The sequence below is a fragment of the Dermacentor albipictus genome, chromosome 2 (assembly GCF_038994185.2).
Source record: "Dermacentor albipictus isolate Rhodes 1998 colony chromosome 2, USDA_Dalb.pri_finalv2, whole genome shotgun sequence".
NCBI lineage: Eukaryota > Metazoa > Arthropoda > Arachnida > Ixodida > Ixodidae > Dermacentor > Dermacentor albipictus.
In genome coordinates, this window is record NC_091822.1 from 104,820,643 (window position 1) to 104,839,623 (window position 18,981).

General features: G+C 47.0%; 1 protein-coding gene across 10 annotated transcripts in view; it reads left to right on the forward strand.

The window, feature by feature from the left end:
* The window catches only part of LOC135919495 (Na(+)/citrate cotransporter-like), a 43,772-nt gene that overhangs the window by 14,936 nt on the left and 9,855 nt on the right, over positions 1–18,981 (forward strand). For 3 of the 10 annotated variants that reach the window (XM_065453356.2, XM_065453352.1, XM_065453357.1), the window contains 7 exons: positions 152–245; positions 2,308–2,439; positions 5,260–5,379; positions 9,293–9,379; positions 14,350–14,457; positions 15,893–16,091; positions 18,534–18,695. In XM_065453356.2, coding sequence (XP_065309428.1) covers positions 152–245; positions 2,308–2,439; positions 5,260–5,379; positions 9,293–9,379; positions 14,350–14,457; positions 15,893–16,091; positions 18,534–18,695 — 902 coding nt within the window. The remainder of the gene's footprint in view (positions 1–151; positions 246–2,307; positions 2,440–5,259; positions 5,380–9,292; positions 9,380–14,349; positions 14,458–15,892; positions 16,092–18,533; positions 18,696–18,981) is intronic. The other 7 variants (XM_065453361.1, XM_065453358.2, XM_065453353.1 and 4 more) reach the window with 6 other exon arrangements.

Consider the following 18,981-nt stretch of genomic DNA (forward strand, 5'->3'; position numbering starts at 1 on the left):
ATGAAAGACAGAGAGGATTCGCAAAGGCAATCTCCCTTCACCTAGACATAAGCAAGAAAGAAGTCTCTTCATAAAGCTGCACAGAACGTAACTTTTTCTTCTCGAAAACCTTGCGCACTGCTTTCTCAAGAGCGACTCATACTGTGTGCAGGTACTCCCACCGGATCACCACGTGTTAGTGCTTCGCGCAGTGTCGCCGAAGTCTACAGGAAAGCTGAAGCAAGGTTGCAGGCTAGTATCATTGGGTAAGCTCCCGGGTAAGCCTTTTTACATTCGGCAGGTGCCGCTTGTAATGAGTGTCCCACTCCCAGCACTTGCAGCTGCCGAAGGCTCCCTTTAGTGCCTATTTAGGTGCACGTTAAAGGACCCCAGGTGGTCAAAATTTGCGAAGTCGTCCACTAAGGCGTGCCTCATAATCAGAAAGTGGTTTTGGCACGTAAAGCCCCATAATATTTTCTCTCTTGTGCCTCAACGTATTCAGGCTCACGAGAGTTACCGTCCTCCTCATAACTCACTCCTCTGGAACAAAAAAAATTATCGCGGCCCTCTGACAACATGAACAAACTGCTCTGGTAGGCAAGCATAATCTTCCTGCAAAGGGTGGCCTTCGCATATAATATTTAGACATTATGCAAGTCTAAAGACATGATCGCTGTTCTTTTTCTTAAGCCTAGGCGCCCCGAATCGTAGCGGTAAGTCCTGCAAAAATTACTACAGTAAATTGTGGGCCTCCATTTGCTCAACTCCCAAGGAAATGATTTCTACTACATGGACTTGACTAGTCATCGCGCGATGGGATTCTGACGTTCGTGTTGCGTTAACTACTACGCCATAGCTTTCAATGTGCAGGGAAACGAAGCGCTCATCTTTTTTTTTAATGACGAAGGTAATATGTTCCTCTGCATGCGGACATTCATTGGAAGCTGTTGCACTTATAAAGTAATATCGTTTCCCATTATCGGTTCGCAAAGTCGCAAAGCCATTGGTAGGCAGAAATTCTAACTTGTAGACAAATTTGTTTACTACACGTCATTTAAGTTGTGCCTGAACCATAATGATTGCAGCTCCTGTAAGCACCAGTGACAGTGCTTCTCCACTCTAGTAGATTTTGTGGTAAGTTCTACGAGTCAATCAACACTCGTTGCCGCGTAATAATGTTGTGCTGCTGGCGGTCGCTGACCGGCTGCGTGATTTTCTGCACATCTTGTAGGATGTGTGGCTAAGGCTTCACGTGTTGACGTCGAGAAGGACTCGAAAGGGAAGACTCCTTTGTTCCACAGTGTCAAGTGGGCATGCCTAAAGCGTGTTCCCAGCATAGGATCAAGTTTAACCGGCCCAGTGTGAATCGGCGCCCAACACTGGCTGAAAAGTCCTTGTGACGTTGCCAAGATTCAGGCCTGCTGACTTCGTTTATTAAGCCTAGGATTCCAGCTCGAAAAGCTCACTGAAAATATTTGTCTTTTCATTTACGCAAACCACTCCCGCTGCTGACTTCCTGGTGAGGGCTCCTTTGGAAACTGCAATGTAGCCTCAAGCTCTTGTCAACTAGGGCCTGCAAATTTCGCAAAGGAACCAATAAATGTATTTGCTTCCAATAATTCATCATCATCATCGTCAGCCTGGTTGCGTCCACTGCAGGGCAAAGGCCTCTCCCATACTTGTCCAACTACACCGGTCATGTACAATACAGGCTACGTTAAATCGAGGGAAATTAGGCAGAGTTAATGCAGTAATTTCTATTGCTTGATTCGATTCAGTTATCATCCATTTTCGCAAGCCAACGATCATGATGATAACGCAGGCAGCGCACCACTCAAACAACTGACGGAACGGGGAAAAAGAATAAATTTGAATAAGATCGTTATATTATCTCGTCTTAGATTTCATGTAGTGCATTTGCTTCTGTGGACAGTCTATGGACAGTCTATGGGCATACTGCCATGAAGCTTATAGAGTATCGTTTCTGAGTGTTTTTACATCCCTCTGCCGACCGAAGGAATAATTTGAAAAACGCAATTGCTAGCCTATCGGTTGTCTATAGCCTATGAAACACACTGCCTAGGTATGTTTATATAAAAGTTGTGCCAAATTTTGTGTGCTCTTATGAAGCTTCAAAACACGGAAGCACTCTCTAGCGTCAGCTTCATTAAGGCTAATTTGTGGGCTCTCTAGTACATCCTTGGTCTCGTGCAGTAGGTCTTTAGCCTGCCCAGCTCTTACGCGTAACCCAAGCGCCAGGATGTCTTCGAATGAAATGTTCGGCAGCCTATCTTTACGGCGCAATATGTTGCGTTCCACTCGTGACAGGCTTGGGGACGAGTCCTTGAGAGAACTGCGCCGAGAGATCATGGTTTCCGTGGCCTACGCGTCCAGCATCGGTGGCACGGGTACCCTGGCGGGTACGCCGGGAAACATCATAATGAAGCAGCTGTACAAAAAGTACGACGCCGTTCAGCGGGAAGCTAGACGATGCTCGTCGACGCTCTCCGTTATTTCGCATTGTAACTACATCTGCACGGTTATTGATAGTGAAAGTTCGTGATCGAATTTATTCACAGCACATTTTTTTCACGCTTTGTACAATCTCTATTCGTACCTGTCGCCCTGAGCTGCACTATTTGCCACAACTTTGTCTGTCGTGAACGCGGGACATAGCAATGCTGCTAAAGACCCTTATGTCTGTGCCATATATTTGTATTACGTTTTCGAATGAAATGAAAAGAACAAGAATGAACAAAAGTAAAGTCGTGCTCGAAGGTGAAAGAGTGCACAAAATTCAACCTAATTTTAAAGGTACCACACTCGTGCCTAAAAGTTCATTTCAATGGACGTCTTGTAGATTGGCAAGAAGCTGAAATGTCGCCAAAGCTTCTGGTTCACTCGCAATCGGCACCTGAGGTGGCTGGCAGGCGGTGGGCACCAGCACTTTTCATATAGCCGGAAACAGAGTAATACCGTGTATTTCGGCTTCTTTCTTTTCGGGTAAACCTGATATTTCCCTATTATTGAACCCCGAACAAAATTTATGTGAACTGCACTAAACCATATTTCTCTTCGGGGTTTCTCCGTTCGTAAAAGATTATGATGAATGCAGGTCTTTCGAAACTAATGAACTCTGGCCGCTTTTTACGAGCAAGTGGTCAAGAAATATTACATTACGATACTTAATGACATAACAATATAACGTATCCCTGGTTTTTACTTAGGACTCAAGCGAAAAACTGCATTAATGAAGATATATTAGATTCAGCGCCCGCCAGCCTTGAGTGAACGAAATATGGCGGCATAGTGTTTAGCAGCCGAACTTACACGAACACGACAATGGCGCAGTGCCTTGCACGTACCGCACGTCTCATTCATGTAAACGACGGTCATGCATTAGGAAGTGCCTTAACGCAGTTCTGACGTGTGTCTGTATTGCAAATGATAGCTGCGACGTGCAGAGGATGTTTACGCAACTACGTTACGTTCAAAGAATGGATAGTTTGTCTAGTTGGTATTCCATTAATCTTTGTGCAAGGGAGCTAATTGTGAACCAGTATAGCAGGATGACAATGGACAAGCACGATATGCTCGACAGGTCTCCTTTCACATCATAACGTACGTCATCAAGGGCTTGTAAGCAGTGGCATAGCAACCGGGGGGGGGGGGGTGGGGGGGGGCCGGGGGGCCCTGGGTCCCGGGTGCAAGGGCCCAGGGGGGGGGGTGTCATATACGTCTGAAGACACCCCTCTTTCTGCCGGCTACACCTGGGGGAGGGGTGACAGAAGACCTATGGGCCCTGTGTGCCAGACGACCTAGCTACGCCACTGCTTGTAAGGTTACTATGAGAGCCACACTTCCTGAAGCGTGCCCGTGCGTGCTGTTTTACCGTTTTGCTAGAGTTGAACATAACAAAGTAAAGAAGTCAACGGCAGTCAATTTGAAGCGAAAGTATTCAAATTCCTCTTCGAAAAACAATATTCTCGCGCGCCTTTATAACAAATGCGCGGGGACCTCCACCTCTCAGTAAAGGCGCGACACTACTGAGTTACCATTCCTACAAGTGCGCAGTCGTGATACCAGGCCAAATAACCACTTACAGGTTCGAGCGTGGAGCTAAGGAACACGTGACGCACAATTGAAGCAAATACTAAATATGGCTACAGACTGGTGCATTTCCGTATTCGAGTACTCTGGAGGCAAGCGAGGGAAACGGCGCGACTAATGGCTTGTTTCTCTAAGGCTTTTGTATCGAAGCAGCAGCGTTGAAAACACACTCGCGTGACGGAGCATGTTTTTCTGTTTCTTCCGGAATGCGAGCCTTTCTCGCCACCCGAAAGCTCTGGAAGATTCCACACTCGGCTGTGTATGTCATCATGACAGGTTAATTAATATTGTTTGTTTTAAATCTACCAGTCATTAGCCTAGTCGAGATGTTTCCACAGCTTCTTTCTACAGGAGGATCTGTTGCGAATCTTGCGGCCTTTTTTTACCCTTCCTTCTTGTTTTCAACGTGATACTGCACATAGAAGACGACGTTATGATAATTATTATTGCAGGGCACATAATCGGTCTTGGAATATTTTCCATCGCGATTCTATTGTGCTGTCGAATGTTGAGTTGTTCGATTTCGATTCATCATTCCTCTCAAGCACTTGACGAGCAGTTCAAGGCATCACCTAATGAGTGCGCAGTAAATGAATCTACCACTCCTCAATCTATCAGTCAAGCGCCTCCTGCTTCCTGCATGCCAATAACTCTTGTTTAAGTTTGTATAGCGCTCACAGTTGGACGAAGGACATTAAAAGTGCACTGGACGTGCTCTATGAAGAACTTATCAACTAAATAAACTACAAGGGGAGCAGATGGCACTACCAGTCAGCCGCGCATTCAGGCTAACTAGTAGCGACTACGAGAGGTGGAATCAGTACCACAAGCACTACACTACATAGTCATACGTAGCCATCAGTACATAAACGCATACATACATAGCCATCCACCACGATTTCTCCTATCGAACAACTTTCGGGCATTCAACACCATCTACTTACCCAAACGTGGTTAACTAATATTGGGACTATAAAAGTTATATAGTCGCGACATATATAGTCTGCTTTCTCTCTCTTTTATTTGCTTAATTCTTACCTATGATACATATCAATTCCCCGACTACCGCGAAATGCCAAAAAGCAGAGAAATCACTAAAAGCTAAACATTTGACATTGTACTATTACTTAAGCACGTGTTGTTTTGTTTGTTTTTTCGTGTGTCTTGCAGTAGGTTCCCCGGTGCTCCTAGCTTAACACCAGCGACATGGATGTTGGCCAACGTGCCAACGATGCTCGCCTGCTTGCTTGGAGCTTGGTTATGCTCCTATCGGCGACTGAAACATATATTGTAAGCACGGCGGCGCAGAACGGCTAGGGAATGAGTGTTGTAACGAGGCTACAAATGCGACGCTAATTAGCTTAGATGATCTCGTCTGGGCGGTCATAGCTTACTGCGCTTTGCAAGACTGCCAGTGTTTATCACGCAAGCAAGTTGTTACGCTCAGTAACGGTCCATACGGCAGCGACGCCACAAGAGAGAAATGAGATACAGCCAGGAGGGAAGCACTAGAAAATCGAAATAAGGTTTTCCCTGAGGCCCAAAACTTCTGGGGTCTATACGTTTAGTACGGTACGCACAGCGAGAAGAATAGCTTGGTTCTCTATTGTCCACACTTGCCAAGTTGTAAAGAATATATATACTCACAGTGAGTGACTATTTAGTGGAGAATAAGACAAGATTTTGCTCACCGGTACTGCTTCGCCGTACTATTTGCCATCATTGCGTGCCTTATGAGGTGGTGCGAGTGCTACATATTGTGTAAATTGTGAGAACTTTATTTTCTATCATACAGATGTTCGCCCTTGCAAAAACAATAGTTAAAACGAGGGCGTACTTTTCAGTGATGAACAGCGGTGAAACAAGGAGTGTTGCTCGAGCCGATGTTTCGGCACGGGGACTTGGTTTCATCACGGCATGAGCTGCTTTCCTTAGAAGTGTCCACTCCCCCCCCCCCCCTTCCCCGTTTCCTCAACTGGTCTGAAGAAAAATGAGCCGGTGCATACATTATGGTAACTGAAGTCCCAGCGCTTTAAATATAGAAAAAAAGAGAAGACCAAGGAGGGGGGGGGGGAGGTCCTTAAGGGGAGTAGGTTGTTACAGAAAGAGAAACAGCTGGGGGTACTGCTGAAATGGGTACTGATGAAACCTCCAGCTGCTCCCATTTTAATACGGACGTGCTCGCTGACTTGCTCCCCAAGAAATTCTTCCCATGCACGTACGTCGCGCGATGATCATCATCACGGAAATGTCCTGGCATTCGCAGGAGATGGCGCCATTTTGACATATCGTCAAGTGGTAGGAGCTGAAAGGGGACGACTGGAGAAGGGTCGGACGACACGGGGGGAAGGGGAGGGAGGGAGTGATCGCCCTGGGTGGGAGGGGGGCCGAGAGGGGTGGTGGGAAAGGGGACGGCGGAAACAAACGTTGCGCTAAGGTCGCTCGCTTTGCACTGCGCGCTCTCCTTTCAGCCCGGAAACGACACTCGATAAGTGCGCTCGCCGAACGCGCGTGCGGTTACTTTTGAACGTGCGCGTGGGCGATGCCGCCGAAGCTGTTACGAGGCAGTTTCGCCACATACGCGCTCACCGTTGAGTCAGAAATGCCCTATGACACCTGGTAGCCTCCGCGTTGCTGTTTACGCTGCGCAGCAGCGCAGACCTTGCGCCTTGCGTCGATAGAGACTGTATTTAATAGAATGTACACACTTAAGGACTTGTATTTGCGACTGTTCAACATATATGTCACTGCTCTTTGAGATGTACGTTCCACTTTCGTGCTACGACCATTTCGCCTGAATAATAAATCAACGACTTTTTTATCCCAACACCAACGCGCTCGTCTATTATTGCGAATATAGGCACTCGAACCGAACTTGTAGCCCTCGCCGTCGGCGTGAGGCTCCTCAAATATTTAGGTACATGTACACGAAATTTCACGGTATTCTATATGAAATGCGTTAATTACATGCGGTTTATATTGCAAAACAATTGTATCACTAAAGATGCTCATACCAGGTATTACATAGTTGACAAAAATTGCTCCTAAGAATTTTGAGAATGGCAGTCCACAAACAGATGTCATGGCACATAGCACGGAGAGCGCATGCCTGTTATCTTGAACCTTCTCAGGCTATTGAGTATTAAAGGAGCGAAGGAATATCGAGGCTCTAATTCGAAAGTAATTTTACTGGCGCGATGGGCTTAAATATCGCCGGCATCGGCCCACGATAGAGGTTTTAAACATACCTGATACGGATAAGTGGTGGCAAAGTCGCTAAGAAAGATGTTATCTTTAATTATTAAACATCAATCTAACTGAACGATGGTAGGACTCAAGCAGTGCACGCCTAGCACAACAGCGCGATCATCCAACCATTAGGCCATGGGCTCATGCCTCAGTAAACGAAATATAGTATCCTTAAGTACCTATATTTTCCACGTGCAAGCCAGCGCAATGGGACGCTTGGCACCTCCTATGAACACTGAGTGCGATTTCTCTTTCACCGTCGTGAATAATGACACACAAGTATCCTCATTCATTCAGGTTCATTAAATTTTCTGAAGAACATTACTGTACGATTTCTCTTAGCGTCAGAATATCAACGCTATGGCGCGAAATATGTCTAGGCGTGTTCATGTTGCAATCGAAGATATTGGTGCACAGAAGAAACTGCATTCTAAGACCTCAGGTCCCAAAATTTTGTTTGCCTGAACGAATTGTAAAACAGCCTACGCATACTAAGCAGACCACGCATGCCCGGTAGGCTTGTGACATTGTTTTCCCACACATGGTGGCCAACGTGAGGTAGCTACAAATGCACCTGTCGGCGCGTGGTGTCCACAGCGAAGCACCGCGTCCCTCAAATGGCACGAAAATGTTCCCGCGCCGGCCGAGAAGCTCCTGCGAAACGCCAATGGCGCTGAAGCGAGGCGTTCGCACATGCGCGCGAAGACCACTCCGTTAGTTCAGATGCAGAAACACCGTTCTGTTGCGCGCGTGCTCAATGCCGGAGGTGCCAAGACGTGACGTCACGATTCGAGAACAAGAGATTGAGGCTAAGCGATAATGCCGACGGAGTTCAAAAGTGCGAAGCGGGCGCACGCGTCGTGCCCACCGCGAGCACACCGCACTACGGAACTGCGAGGTGAACACGAGGCGATAACGCCGGCAAGACCTGTAGTTCTAAACGATCCTGCTCGTCGTCATCGAATTTTCTCTGTTCTTGTTTCTACACAAGCCACACCACACGTGTTTACTAATGCTATCTTCGGCTGGTCGTTTCTGAGCGCTCTGGAGCGCTCTCGCGAGCGGCGTTGTCTTCGGCTGGTTGGAAGAGGGTGCGCGCCCTGCGTTCGGCTGGTTCTTCTCGATTGCTCTCCTCCACCTTCGAGCGCTCTGAGGCGCTCCGAGCCCTGTCGCCGGAGCAGTCATCGAGATTGAAACGTCAACGCAGCGCCGCGTCGCTGCTGTTGTCGACGGCCCACCATAACCTTGGCAGCCTAGGCCACTGCATGCTGGCGTCTCGACGAACGCTCGTCCCGCCGGCACGTCCGCCGGTTTTCCGGCAGCGTCGGGAGCTTTGGATTGGCGAAACATCGGACGTTGGCAGTAGTCACGTGGTTTCGCATCGGCAATTTCCTCCTCCGAGAGCGAGTCGCACGTTCGGCTTGCGCGCTTGTCCTCTACCTTTGAGCTCGGGAAACGCTCGATCTACCCGACTCTGCTTCGGGGCATACAGGCGACCAGTCGAAGATACCATTAGTCAGCTTACGTTTATTGCAATTCATACTGCCGCTACAGCTACGAGCCTTACACCTGCAATATTCTAACATGTTGCTATCTCATCCATTGTTTCGCCCTGATGGTGACACTGAATTTATTTCCCTCTCTTCTATTTCTCTCTCTCTCTCTTTTGTGAGGACTTTGACTTTTGTTACCGAACTCTACGCACCGGCTTATTCCCCTCCTCATCCTCCATTGACGGTGAAAGAGAGAGTGAGCTAGACTTAGACAGCCATGCAGCTAAGAAAAGCCCTTAGTGTTCTGGCGGAGACTAGTTAGTGCCCGTGTTGAAATGTGGCTCCAGCAACATGCCTTGTTCGACCATTGTGAATCACCTAAAGCCTCCATCTTCCCATCAACTTCCCTCTTGTTTAGAACGCATCTTTAAACACTAATTTTTTTTACCGCTGCTCCTCAGGTGCGACAAGGCAGATTATTTAAAGACGACGCAGGAAAAGACACGGCGCGAGGTCGAACGCCGCAACCAGGAACTGGGCAGGATCGGGTAAGAACAGTCTTGTGTTTATTGTCATTTCGAGGCTTGAGACGTACCGTAATGCATCATTGCAAGCATCTCCAAAGCGGTTCGTTATGGTTCGAAAACTATATTTCATCGCCTTTACACAGACGTGGATGTTCCGCTTAGAATTGTGTAAAAACAATTTTGCCCTTACTACTGCTTTAACCTTGCTCAAGTTAGCCCCCCAGCCCTAAGATAGAAGGAACATTAAAGAAATGCGGCAGCACCCATTTCACGATGGCTGTCATCAGGATTGCATTAGCATAAAATTAATATAGCTACACAAGGAATTGCCACCGTCCAAACGAATTATCTATGATGCGTGCACGCTGTAGCACGACTCCTCTTTTGCTATTCGCTAAGAACACTGGGCGCCATCTGGCGCCGCCGCCGCGAAGCCTAAGCGTGGCCTCCGATATGCATGGCGTGCCGGTGAGTGCGAACGCTGAGAATAGTTTCCTCGCTTTCCGCACACTCAGTTACACATGATCAGTGCCTCAAGTTAGCGAGATGTTCATTGATGAGCGGCACGTACCCAGTACATTCACGACGCAGCTCGCCAAAGCGTTTGCTTGAAAGGCGTTCACTGAAAAAGGGGCACATACCCATTGCAATAGAGGCGCAGCCGGCTACAGTGTCGGCTTGCTGTCCTTGAGGAACCCTTGTGACGTGGGTTTGATCCCGCTCATGATCAGAGTTAAGGATCTTTTTCTTCATTGTAGAGCGGCAAATTCCCGTGGACACATGCCTAATTACCCGCGTTATTGTCAAAGACGCTTATTCAAGAGCGGCACATAGCTTCTGGCAGATACCCACTAAGCCAAACTTGCATAAAAAAATTTCATTCCAGCACAGACCGAGTGGCGTATACAGAAGGCTCCAAGTCAGCGTCAAATACTTTTTTTTTTTGAACAGGGGTACCAACCCGGTCCCGCACCTTACAGTCCCCGATGTCGGTGTGAAAGACGTTCGTTAAAAAGCTGCACGTATGTTCACATTACCGCGTACACAGAGGTCCAAGTTGGCCCGACGGTTGGTTTCGAACCCTTTTGCCTCAGCACAGCAGCACGATGCACTACCCATTCGACTACGGACTACCCAATGACCCATGTAGGCGGCGCAACTGTTAGATACAAACATAGAAACAAATGCAGATATAGAGATAGCTCCTGGAAAGTGCGCGAAGTACCTCAAGAATGCGAACGCATTCTTGAGATACTTCGTCTATACGGAAGTTAGCTGCTGGAAAGACTTCTCTAACATGAACGTGTGTCGCCACCTGTCAGCAGCTGCTCTGAGAGGATTGTCGTCTGTTTCAGAGGAGATTTCAGAGGAGATCAGAACAGCCACTTCCCACAGCTACTTACCGGCGGCGACACAAGTTTACGCTACGCAGCCTTGGCAACAGCTAGCTTTCCCACAGACGAAGGTAACGTCGGATGTATTCTTAAAGCCCAGGCAAGTAGCTGTGCCAAGTGTTACATTGAACGATCCAAACCATAAAATGCTGTCTTTCTGTGAAATGCGAGAAGGAATAAAGTAACAGCGAGAGCAAAATCGGTTTTTGTTCAAACATTTTAAGCGAAATGCGCACCCCCCTCTGTATAGCTACGGCGATATCAAGACGGCTGTCGGGGTCTTGAGCTTCATGCCCTGAAATTCTGCTGGTCGCTCAAATATATATATTTTTAGCTTTAAGCCTTTATTCCGGAAGCTATGTGCCGTTGCTGAAAGCTCAGATCACGAAATATTTCAGATTTACCACGTTTGTCGCACCCGAAAAAGTTTTGTTGGCGAATGCGCCACCTGATAAAAAATTGTCGCCAGACACCAGTGACACTTTGAGTTCTTTGATACAATTAATGCGATCAATCCACTGCTGAAAACCACTGAGAGAATATGAGTGAAACCGCATAAACTTCTGCATAACACTAAGAGACTTCCATGTATACAAACTAAAGACGCACTGAGCTCGCATATAGCAGTAGACACGTTCTAAGCAGCGCCATCCATTCGAAAGCAGGACCAGCGTGACACGCCGGCTTAGCAAATCGTCCGCGAGATGGCGGGACCGAGTACCATCCGTTACCATCCGCAGTGTTCCTGTATATGCAGCGGGAGCATATACAGGAACGCCAAACATCCGTGGTGTTGGAGAGGTGGTTTGAGGTGGTGATATTTGTGGCGAACAGACGTGTTTTTGCAGAGCTCCGTGGCGGCGACGAAAACAAGCTTTATTTAGATGCTTTGAGCTTGCTTCTGTTTATTGATTTGCAGATTTTTTTTTTAGCCTTCAAATTGCAGTTTGCTAGTTCTCTTTCTTTTTCTTCTTTCTTCATGTGTGCGGGAATGTTTCGTGTAAATTTGCTTTTACAGTTTAGTCAGAGCGTCCGCTCGTACCACGTGTTTCAATACGTGCAATCGTGTGGTGTATTAAATGTGTTTAGCTTTTAAATAATGGTTTGAAAGTGGCAAAACTATTAGCTATTAGTGGTTTTAGCGTGTGTGTGCATTCATATCAGGAATATTGCTTTGGTAGGATAGTCAGAACGTGGCTGCGTGTTTGAACAAGTACGAACACGTGTCATACCTTAAGTCTGTGCGGCATTTATTGCTTTTAAAACGTTGGTGATAATTGAGTGTCGGCATTTGAAGGATTTAGGTTCTATGAGTATGGGCCTTTGCTAGTAGGCGTATGCTCTGAAAGGTTCAGTGTTTGCATTTAAAAAAGTGCGACAAGTAGCAAGAAAGACCGTAAAACGTAAGAAGGTAAAGAGATTCGGAGGAGCCGCCATTGATCGAGAATTATGTTTGGGAAGGGTGCATGCAACAGAAGTAAGTGTGAAGGAAAGGGAGGGGGACTCGGAATGCGCATTCATCAGGGAGCCAAATGGAAAAGAGTAAATTCAAAATATCAATCTTAACATGCACAATGAGTGGAAAGAAAACTTGGCTTGGCGTAAGTTATTTGTAGAACGGAAATAATTGAAGATAAAATAATCAAAAGTTAGTGGATTGCCTAAGTACTAATTTTGCGGGCTTCGGGGATAACACCCAAATTATCCTATTAGGTGACATGAATGCCCACATACAGGTTCTAAATGGCTATACCGACAACTGGAAGTCAATGTTAGATCTTGGTGGGCGACGTAACCTCGCTATCCTGAATACAGGACGTTAGTGATGTGTTCAGACCACGTGGGAAGTGGGAAACCGGCAATCGACCATTAATTAATGTCTAATGACAGAAGGAATTCCTGATAAGTTGAGAGAAATGTTCATTGATGAGGAAGGGTACAGCAGCATAGGGAGTGACCATAAACGCATCATTCTTAAAAAGGGATATGCAGTTGGGAAAGAGCATGGAGCGAAGAATGGCCAGTCTAAATTTGAACGCTGAAAAATAAAAAAAATATAGTCACAAGAGTCGAGGAACAACTTGGCAAATTGGCAAGCAATGAGTGGGAATATAGTGAGCTTCTAAGTGTAATTACGACAGAAATACGGGAAAAGAAGCAACATGTTTTTGCAAAGGAAAAAAGAAACCGAAAAGCTGGCGGAACAGGGAGGTACGAGATGCGATCGCCGAACGACCGGAAGCACCACGAGAGCACAGGCGAGCAAGAAAAAGAAAAAAAGAAACGCAGTTGCCGCAGGATGAAGTAGCCAGAAAATGTGAAATATACTCGGAGAAAGAATCGATGGTTCAGGTACTGGTTCGAGCAAAGATAAAATGTCAAAGTGAACGTTGGTTGTCAGAAATACGTGAGAAAAAGAAGGCCGCACCTAGAATATTTTAGAACCACATAAACTTATTAGGCAGGAAATCTAGAAGAATACAACAACATATTCTAGGCGAGGATGGAAACAAACTGGGAAAGGACGTGGCATTTAATTACATTAGAGAAATAACAACCGAATCTTTCCAAGGCAATGACGTAGTTGTATGTGAGGAAAAAAAAGAGCGCGAAAAAGAACCAGATGGAAAAGGAACTGGTGCTGACGAAATTCCTAAGCGCACAGCCACAGGGATAGACGAGGTTCCCGTTTGGAAGAATAATGGACTAGGACCAAAAAAGTAAGGAAGCTCGGCTGAAGCAGAAAAAAGAAAAGCCATAAGAGCATAGCAATAAGAGCCATAAGAGCCATAGCAATTGCTACGAAAGGGTTAATGTCCCATTTTCCCTTTATTAAGAAACAAACGAATACAAGTGAATCACTCAACGCCTACCGGTTTGCTTCAGAATGGCCAGACGCTGTGTTATGGTGCGCGCTATGAACATGGAAGTTAACTATCATTGCTTGTCACCAGCACACAACGCTAGTATTATCCGCTCACTTGTGCGAAGCGTCCGTGGCCGCCAGTGGCCGTGGGGGGAGAGCATTTGACGCGTTGTATAGCGATTTTGGCGCTTTTATGACAGCGCCTAAACTCGGAGGCATGGTAACTTTGTACAGCCTGTTGAGCATCTGTGCAGGAAGTACTGTAGGCGTTCACGGAATCTGCCGGATTACAAAAAGCACAAGTACGCTTTACCGGTCTTATTATGGTCGAGTAGGATCTCTTCCGACAAAAGACGGTCGTCGAACTTCTTGAGTATAGCAGTAAGTTGGCGTCTCTGTGCACAATGCTGCGGGCGCACTGGCAGGAATCATGCCCTTTTCCCCAACCCACGTGCCACGTAACAAATCGCGGGATTGCTCCCGCTTAACCTCTCTCTCTCTTTCTTCTCTCTCTGTCTCTGTCTCTTTCTATCCCACTTGCGCATGTTGTCGCAGATCCTCGAAAATCCGTGCTCCTATAGGAGCGTCTGCTATGTACTACGCTTTAAAACAGACGACGCATGTGAAGCTCAAGACGGCATCGTTTGCCTACATAGTTTGGAACGAAGCCTAAGCATGTTTGTCTTTTTTGATCATTGCTGTAATAACGCCGTGCGCCGCTTTGATCGCAGACGTGGCGAGCTCGCCGTAATGCTGCTGCTCGTGCTGCTGGTCTACCTCTGGTTCTTCAAATCCCGCGATTCCATCGTGGGCTGGATGCAGCTTCTTCCCTTAGACGCGTAAGTAGGCACGTCGGCCGGTGAAGAGAATAAACAGAGGGAAGGCAGGGAGTGCGGCGTCACTAGCGACGCAAAGCTACACAGACGGGAGCTCAGAGTGACAGGACGTTGCCTCACGAAATCAAAAATAGTGCTTCTTTCATCTATACAACCATTCTCTCGCTCTCGCGCTCGCGTACGCGGTGTCAAACTGTGTTCTTGCCCGCGCATAGTTTTCCGTCGCGTCGTACCTTTTCGACATGAACGACTCACTTTAGCTCAAAACAAGGTTCATCATAACAGACGGATATTCTTAGGTTTTCGGTGCATGGCTTGATGCGACTATACAGTATTAGCGCGCTCCTAAGTAAATATGGCTGTCGGCCATGACGCAGTCCCTTTTGTCATTCTCATTGGATCACTTGTTCTAAGTAACTTTGGACTTAGTCTGAGTATTTGACAGATATAACTCGGGAACGCAGAGGCATCACCGCTGGCGTTTTACAGCTAAGCTATCCGCACAGCTGCTAACCTTGAATAGGAGAATGGCAGTGTTCGCTGGCGCGAGGGCTCTCGGCGCACGCCACCCCCATTACGTGCGATCGTCGCGAGCTTTTTATCTAAATAGCCAGCACTGCAGCACGCTACATAGCCGTGCAATACAGCTGCATTGCACGAGATTGCCATCTTTACTGAAACCACAGAAGCAGTGGCAGCATGTGATATGGACTCAAAGTTAAATAATAATAATAATAATAATAATAATAATAATAATAATAATAATAATAATAATAATAATAATAATAATAATAATAATAATAATAATAATAATAATAATAATGATGATGATGATGATGATGATGATGATGATGATGATGCTCGCTCACCGAACTTGAGCCACGCATTAAAAAAGTCCTGATAGTCAAACTGTATCAGAACAACGTCAGCTACAGCCATTCTCGTAGCTCTCTTGTCTTGCCACACTACGCCCAGTGAATCTAGAATGTGCGTAAGCGGAGTAATTTTTGCGCCTCTTAGTGTAAGCACGTTACTCATGGAACCCATAATCTATAACTGTTACAAAAGCGCCTGGGCTTGTATAGAATGCGTGCTTAAACGATCGTTTATTTTTCCTTTATTTTATGTCGTTCAGCTCGCACATTGGGCACATGCAAGGCGCGAATGGAAGAACCAAACAACTGAAATCTGCCTTCCTGTCTTGTCTGAAATCTGTCTTCCTGTCTTCCTGTCTTCCTGTCCTGTCTTCTTACATTTGATTGTCAAGTAAGCGCAACCAATGTTTCCAGTAACAATGAACCAACTTGCCCAACAACGCATCCTGCTCAACTGAAATGCGGTTACGCTATTCGTATTTTGCTTACCGTCTTATTCAATGCAGTGCTGACGGGCGCAGAACACAGTGTTGCGATGTTTTCTCGCTCTTTTTCACCCGCAGCAAACCCAGTGCGAGCACAACATTGCTGATGGTGGTGTTGCCCTTGTTCGTTATTCCTCGCACCCGACAGCGTTCTGCCCGGTACAACCCGCTGCGTCCGTACGACCCTATATTGTCGTGGCACGAGATCAGTTCCATGTGCCACTGGAACCTCATGTTTCTCATCTCTGGGAGCCTGACGTTTTCCAAGGCGTCGCGGGTAAGTCCCGCGACTTGCCAGTTCCAGCCCCAGCGCCAAGCACATTCCAGCTCGTTGCCACTACAGACCAAAATTTCCAGCTCATGTAGGGGCTTCTAGTTGAGACTGCGGAAACAGGCGAATGGGTGCAAACTATATGCGGTTCAGCATGTTCTTGTGGCATGCGTGTTCTGCAGTCTCTGCAAGGCCCGCGCTGTGACAGGGTGGCTGAGGTGGAGATTATGAACACCTGATCTAAACGCGAATGCAACAAATGTGGCCTATGGGCAACCAGGGCTGATACTTCGCGTGTCAACATCAGTGCCGTAAGACACAACCTAGCGAGCGGTGGACGCAGCTTAGAGTAACACTTGCTACGATTTTGCATCAGCAAATTCACCGCTCATATTGAAGCCCCTGTGGCCAGCTTCTGACCTGTCTGGACACTGACGTCCTAGAACGTCAAAGCGCATGCGCTGCTCGGAACCCGGATAGTCATGCACAGAACTCGGCTGGGCGCATTGGTCTAAGCAAACGTTAGTACAGGCGCGCTTCTGTTATCGTTAAATGCGCCGTGCAGTCTTCGTGGCCTCCCTACCATAGGGTGTCAGCATATTTTAGTTACAGACTCAAGATGCCGTAGCGTCTCCTGGGCAGCGCTGGTTCCCCGTAGAAGCGAGGAGGGGGGGGGGGAATTGTGTCCTATGTTGGACAAGGAGGTGTAGTCTTAGCAGCATGAGCTTATTCATGCGCTAAGCAGCCTTATACGTGGTGCCCGAATAAAATGCACGCCCCCCAGAGATGGCTCTCTCTAAATCAGAAACAGATCTCTTTTGATACCTGGATACGCCGGAAGTCATGCGGGAGCCGAAAACGCTTCATAGACTGCATGGTGTAGGTATTAGCTCTTGCGCACTACTCTCTTTCGCATGGCCTATGAGCCACAGCTATGCAACCGAACGTGTATTTACGCAATCAATGCTCTTCACAGTTCACACGGTCCTAACTTGAACGTCACTTGGCATTGTTTATGGTCCTATCAGGCGGCAAATTCACCCGAAGCATTATTTTCATTCTCGATGGGTTCGAGTGAGAGGTTACAAGCATGCAGCCGTTATGTTACAGGGGTATCCCGGTACCTCAACCATGGATCTTTAGTGTAGGAAAAATGAAACATACACCATCGGGGGACGATTGTCCATAACAAACAATCTCGTGATGCAAAGCCGCCGACATGTCTAGTTGTTTGTGATGTGAGCATGCGTCTAACGAAAGCGAGAATAACTAACCAGCAAAATTACGTAGACATAGTCGAGAGTGGCAGAGAGTAAGGTTTTAAGCGTAAACTGGGAAATGCCGAAGCAGTATCATGGATACGTAAAATGCAGAGGAAGCCAGCTATGTAGCTATACATATCAACCAGCATAAAATAACATGGAAAGGGAAATGTTTCGAATATTGAAAGGGCCGCGCACTGCTGTTCGAATTTAGATCACGGTATCTGAGGATGCGGAGTTAGAACACATTTTCAACTGAAGTTAATTCAAGCGTGCTGCGTAGACCTTTTTTATTGGCCATGGAATTGTCGGCTTTTAGGTTAACATGCTACGTGACGCCTGGAAAAAAAGATGATGTTTCTCATGCGCCATCACTGCCATGAGGGGAGCTGGCGAACACGGCCTGGAATATATTTAGTGCGCGTTCACACATACCCCAGAAAGTCGACGGAAAAGTGGCGCCGCCGGTTGCTCATGTTACAACACCGCACCCATAATGCGGAAGATGGGGGTTCGACTCCCTCCGGCAGCCCAATTGGGCTGCCGGAGGGAGTCGGCCTCCGGCAGCCCGGAAATTGGGCCCAATTTCATGTGACTTTCATAATTGTGCATTTTATTTGGAAACACGGTAATTTCCCTTATGCTTTCTTCGACTTCATTCTCTCTTAGGTTTTGTGGTTGTAACTTACAAAAGAAAATTCAGCCCATCTCTTTCCATTTTTCTTCCAGCTCGTGACCTTATTGAGTCCTCTACAACCTCTATCGTCATGTGGGAGTAAACCACTTCAGGAAAGGGAATGTTCCTTTATTTTTTATAGGTGTAGCTTGGCACGCAGGTGCTACAGCTAAGATATTACTACTGTGCCTAGGTTATACTGTTACAGTGCCTATCGAAATTACATTGCTTTTCGTGTCCAACGTGACGATGAAGCTTGCGGTGAGTGTACGATTACCGGGCGATGCTTAATCGGTACAAGAACTCTTCTGGGTGCAGACGAAGTGAAAATATCGAAGTCAAAACAGCACGGTAATGGAAGGACGTTGCTGCCGTTGTAACTGCATTTAAGACAGCCCCGCACAAAAAAGAAAGGTGAACGTGTGTGCGTGCGCGCCCATGTGTTCGAGTCATAAGAGTGATGCTGAGTTCACTCGGAATTCTTGGCTACTTCTGCTGGTTTTCTCGCAGGCATCTGGACTATCTGAGGTCATACTGCACTGGCTTGACAACCTCGAGGGCCTCGACCAACCTTTGATAGTGGCTATTCTGTCTCTGATGGCGGCAACAGTCACCGAATTCTTCAGCAATTCGGCTGTCGCATCAATGCTGATACCTATTGTTCTGGAAACAGTATGTATTCATGTGGGCCTTGGTCCAGTGTAGGCTATAGCTGCGATCATTTTCTCGCGACCGCGCGTGAACTTCAAAACGCATGGCCACGCTAAACTTATGACCAGTGCTATCCCATGTCATTAATTTAATTCCGCTGTGAGGCATACTTGCTAGTGTCAAGGGCATGGACTTTAGGGAACCTTCAACATCGTCTGCTTGGAGCTCGAACGAGGTTGACCATCCCAGAGGGTTTCGCAAGGAAGACGAGGTCTTGTAAAAGCAAACAACACAAGTTTAATACACC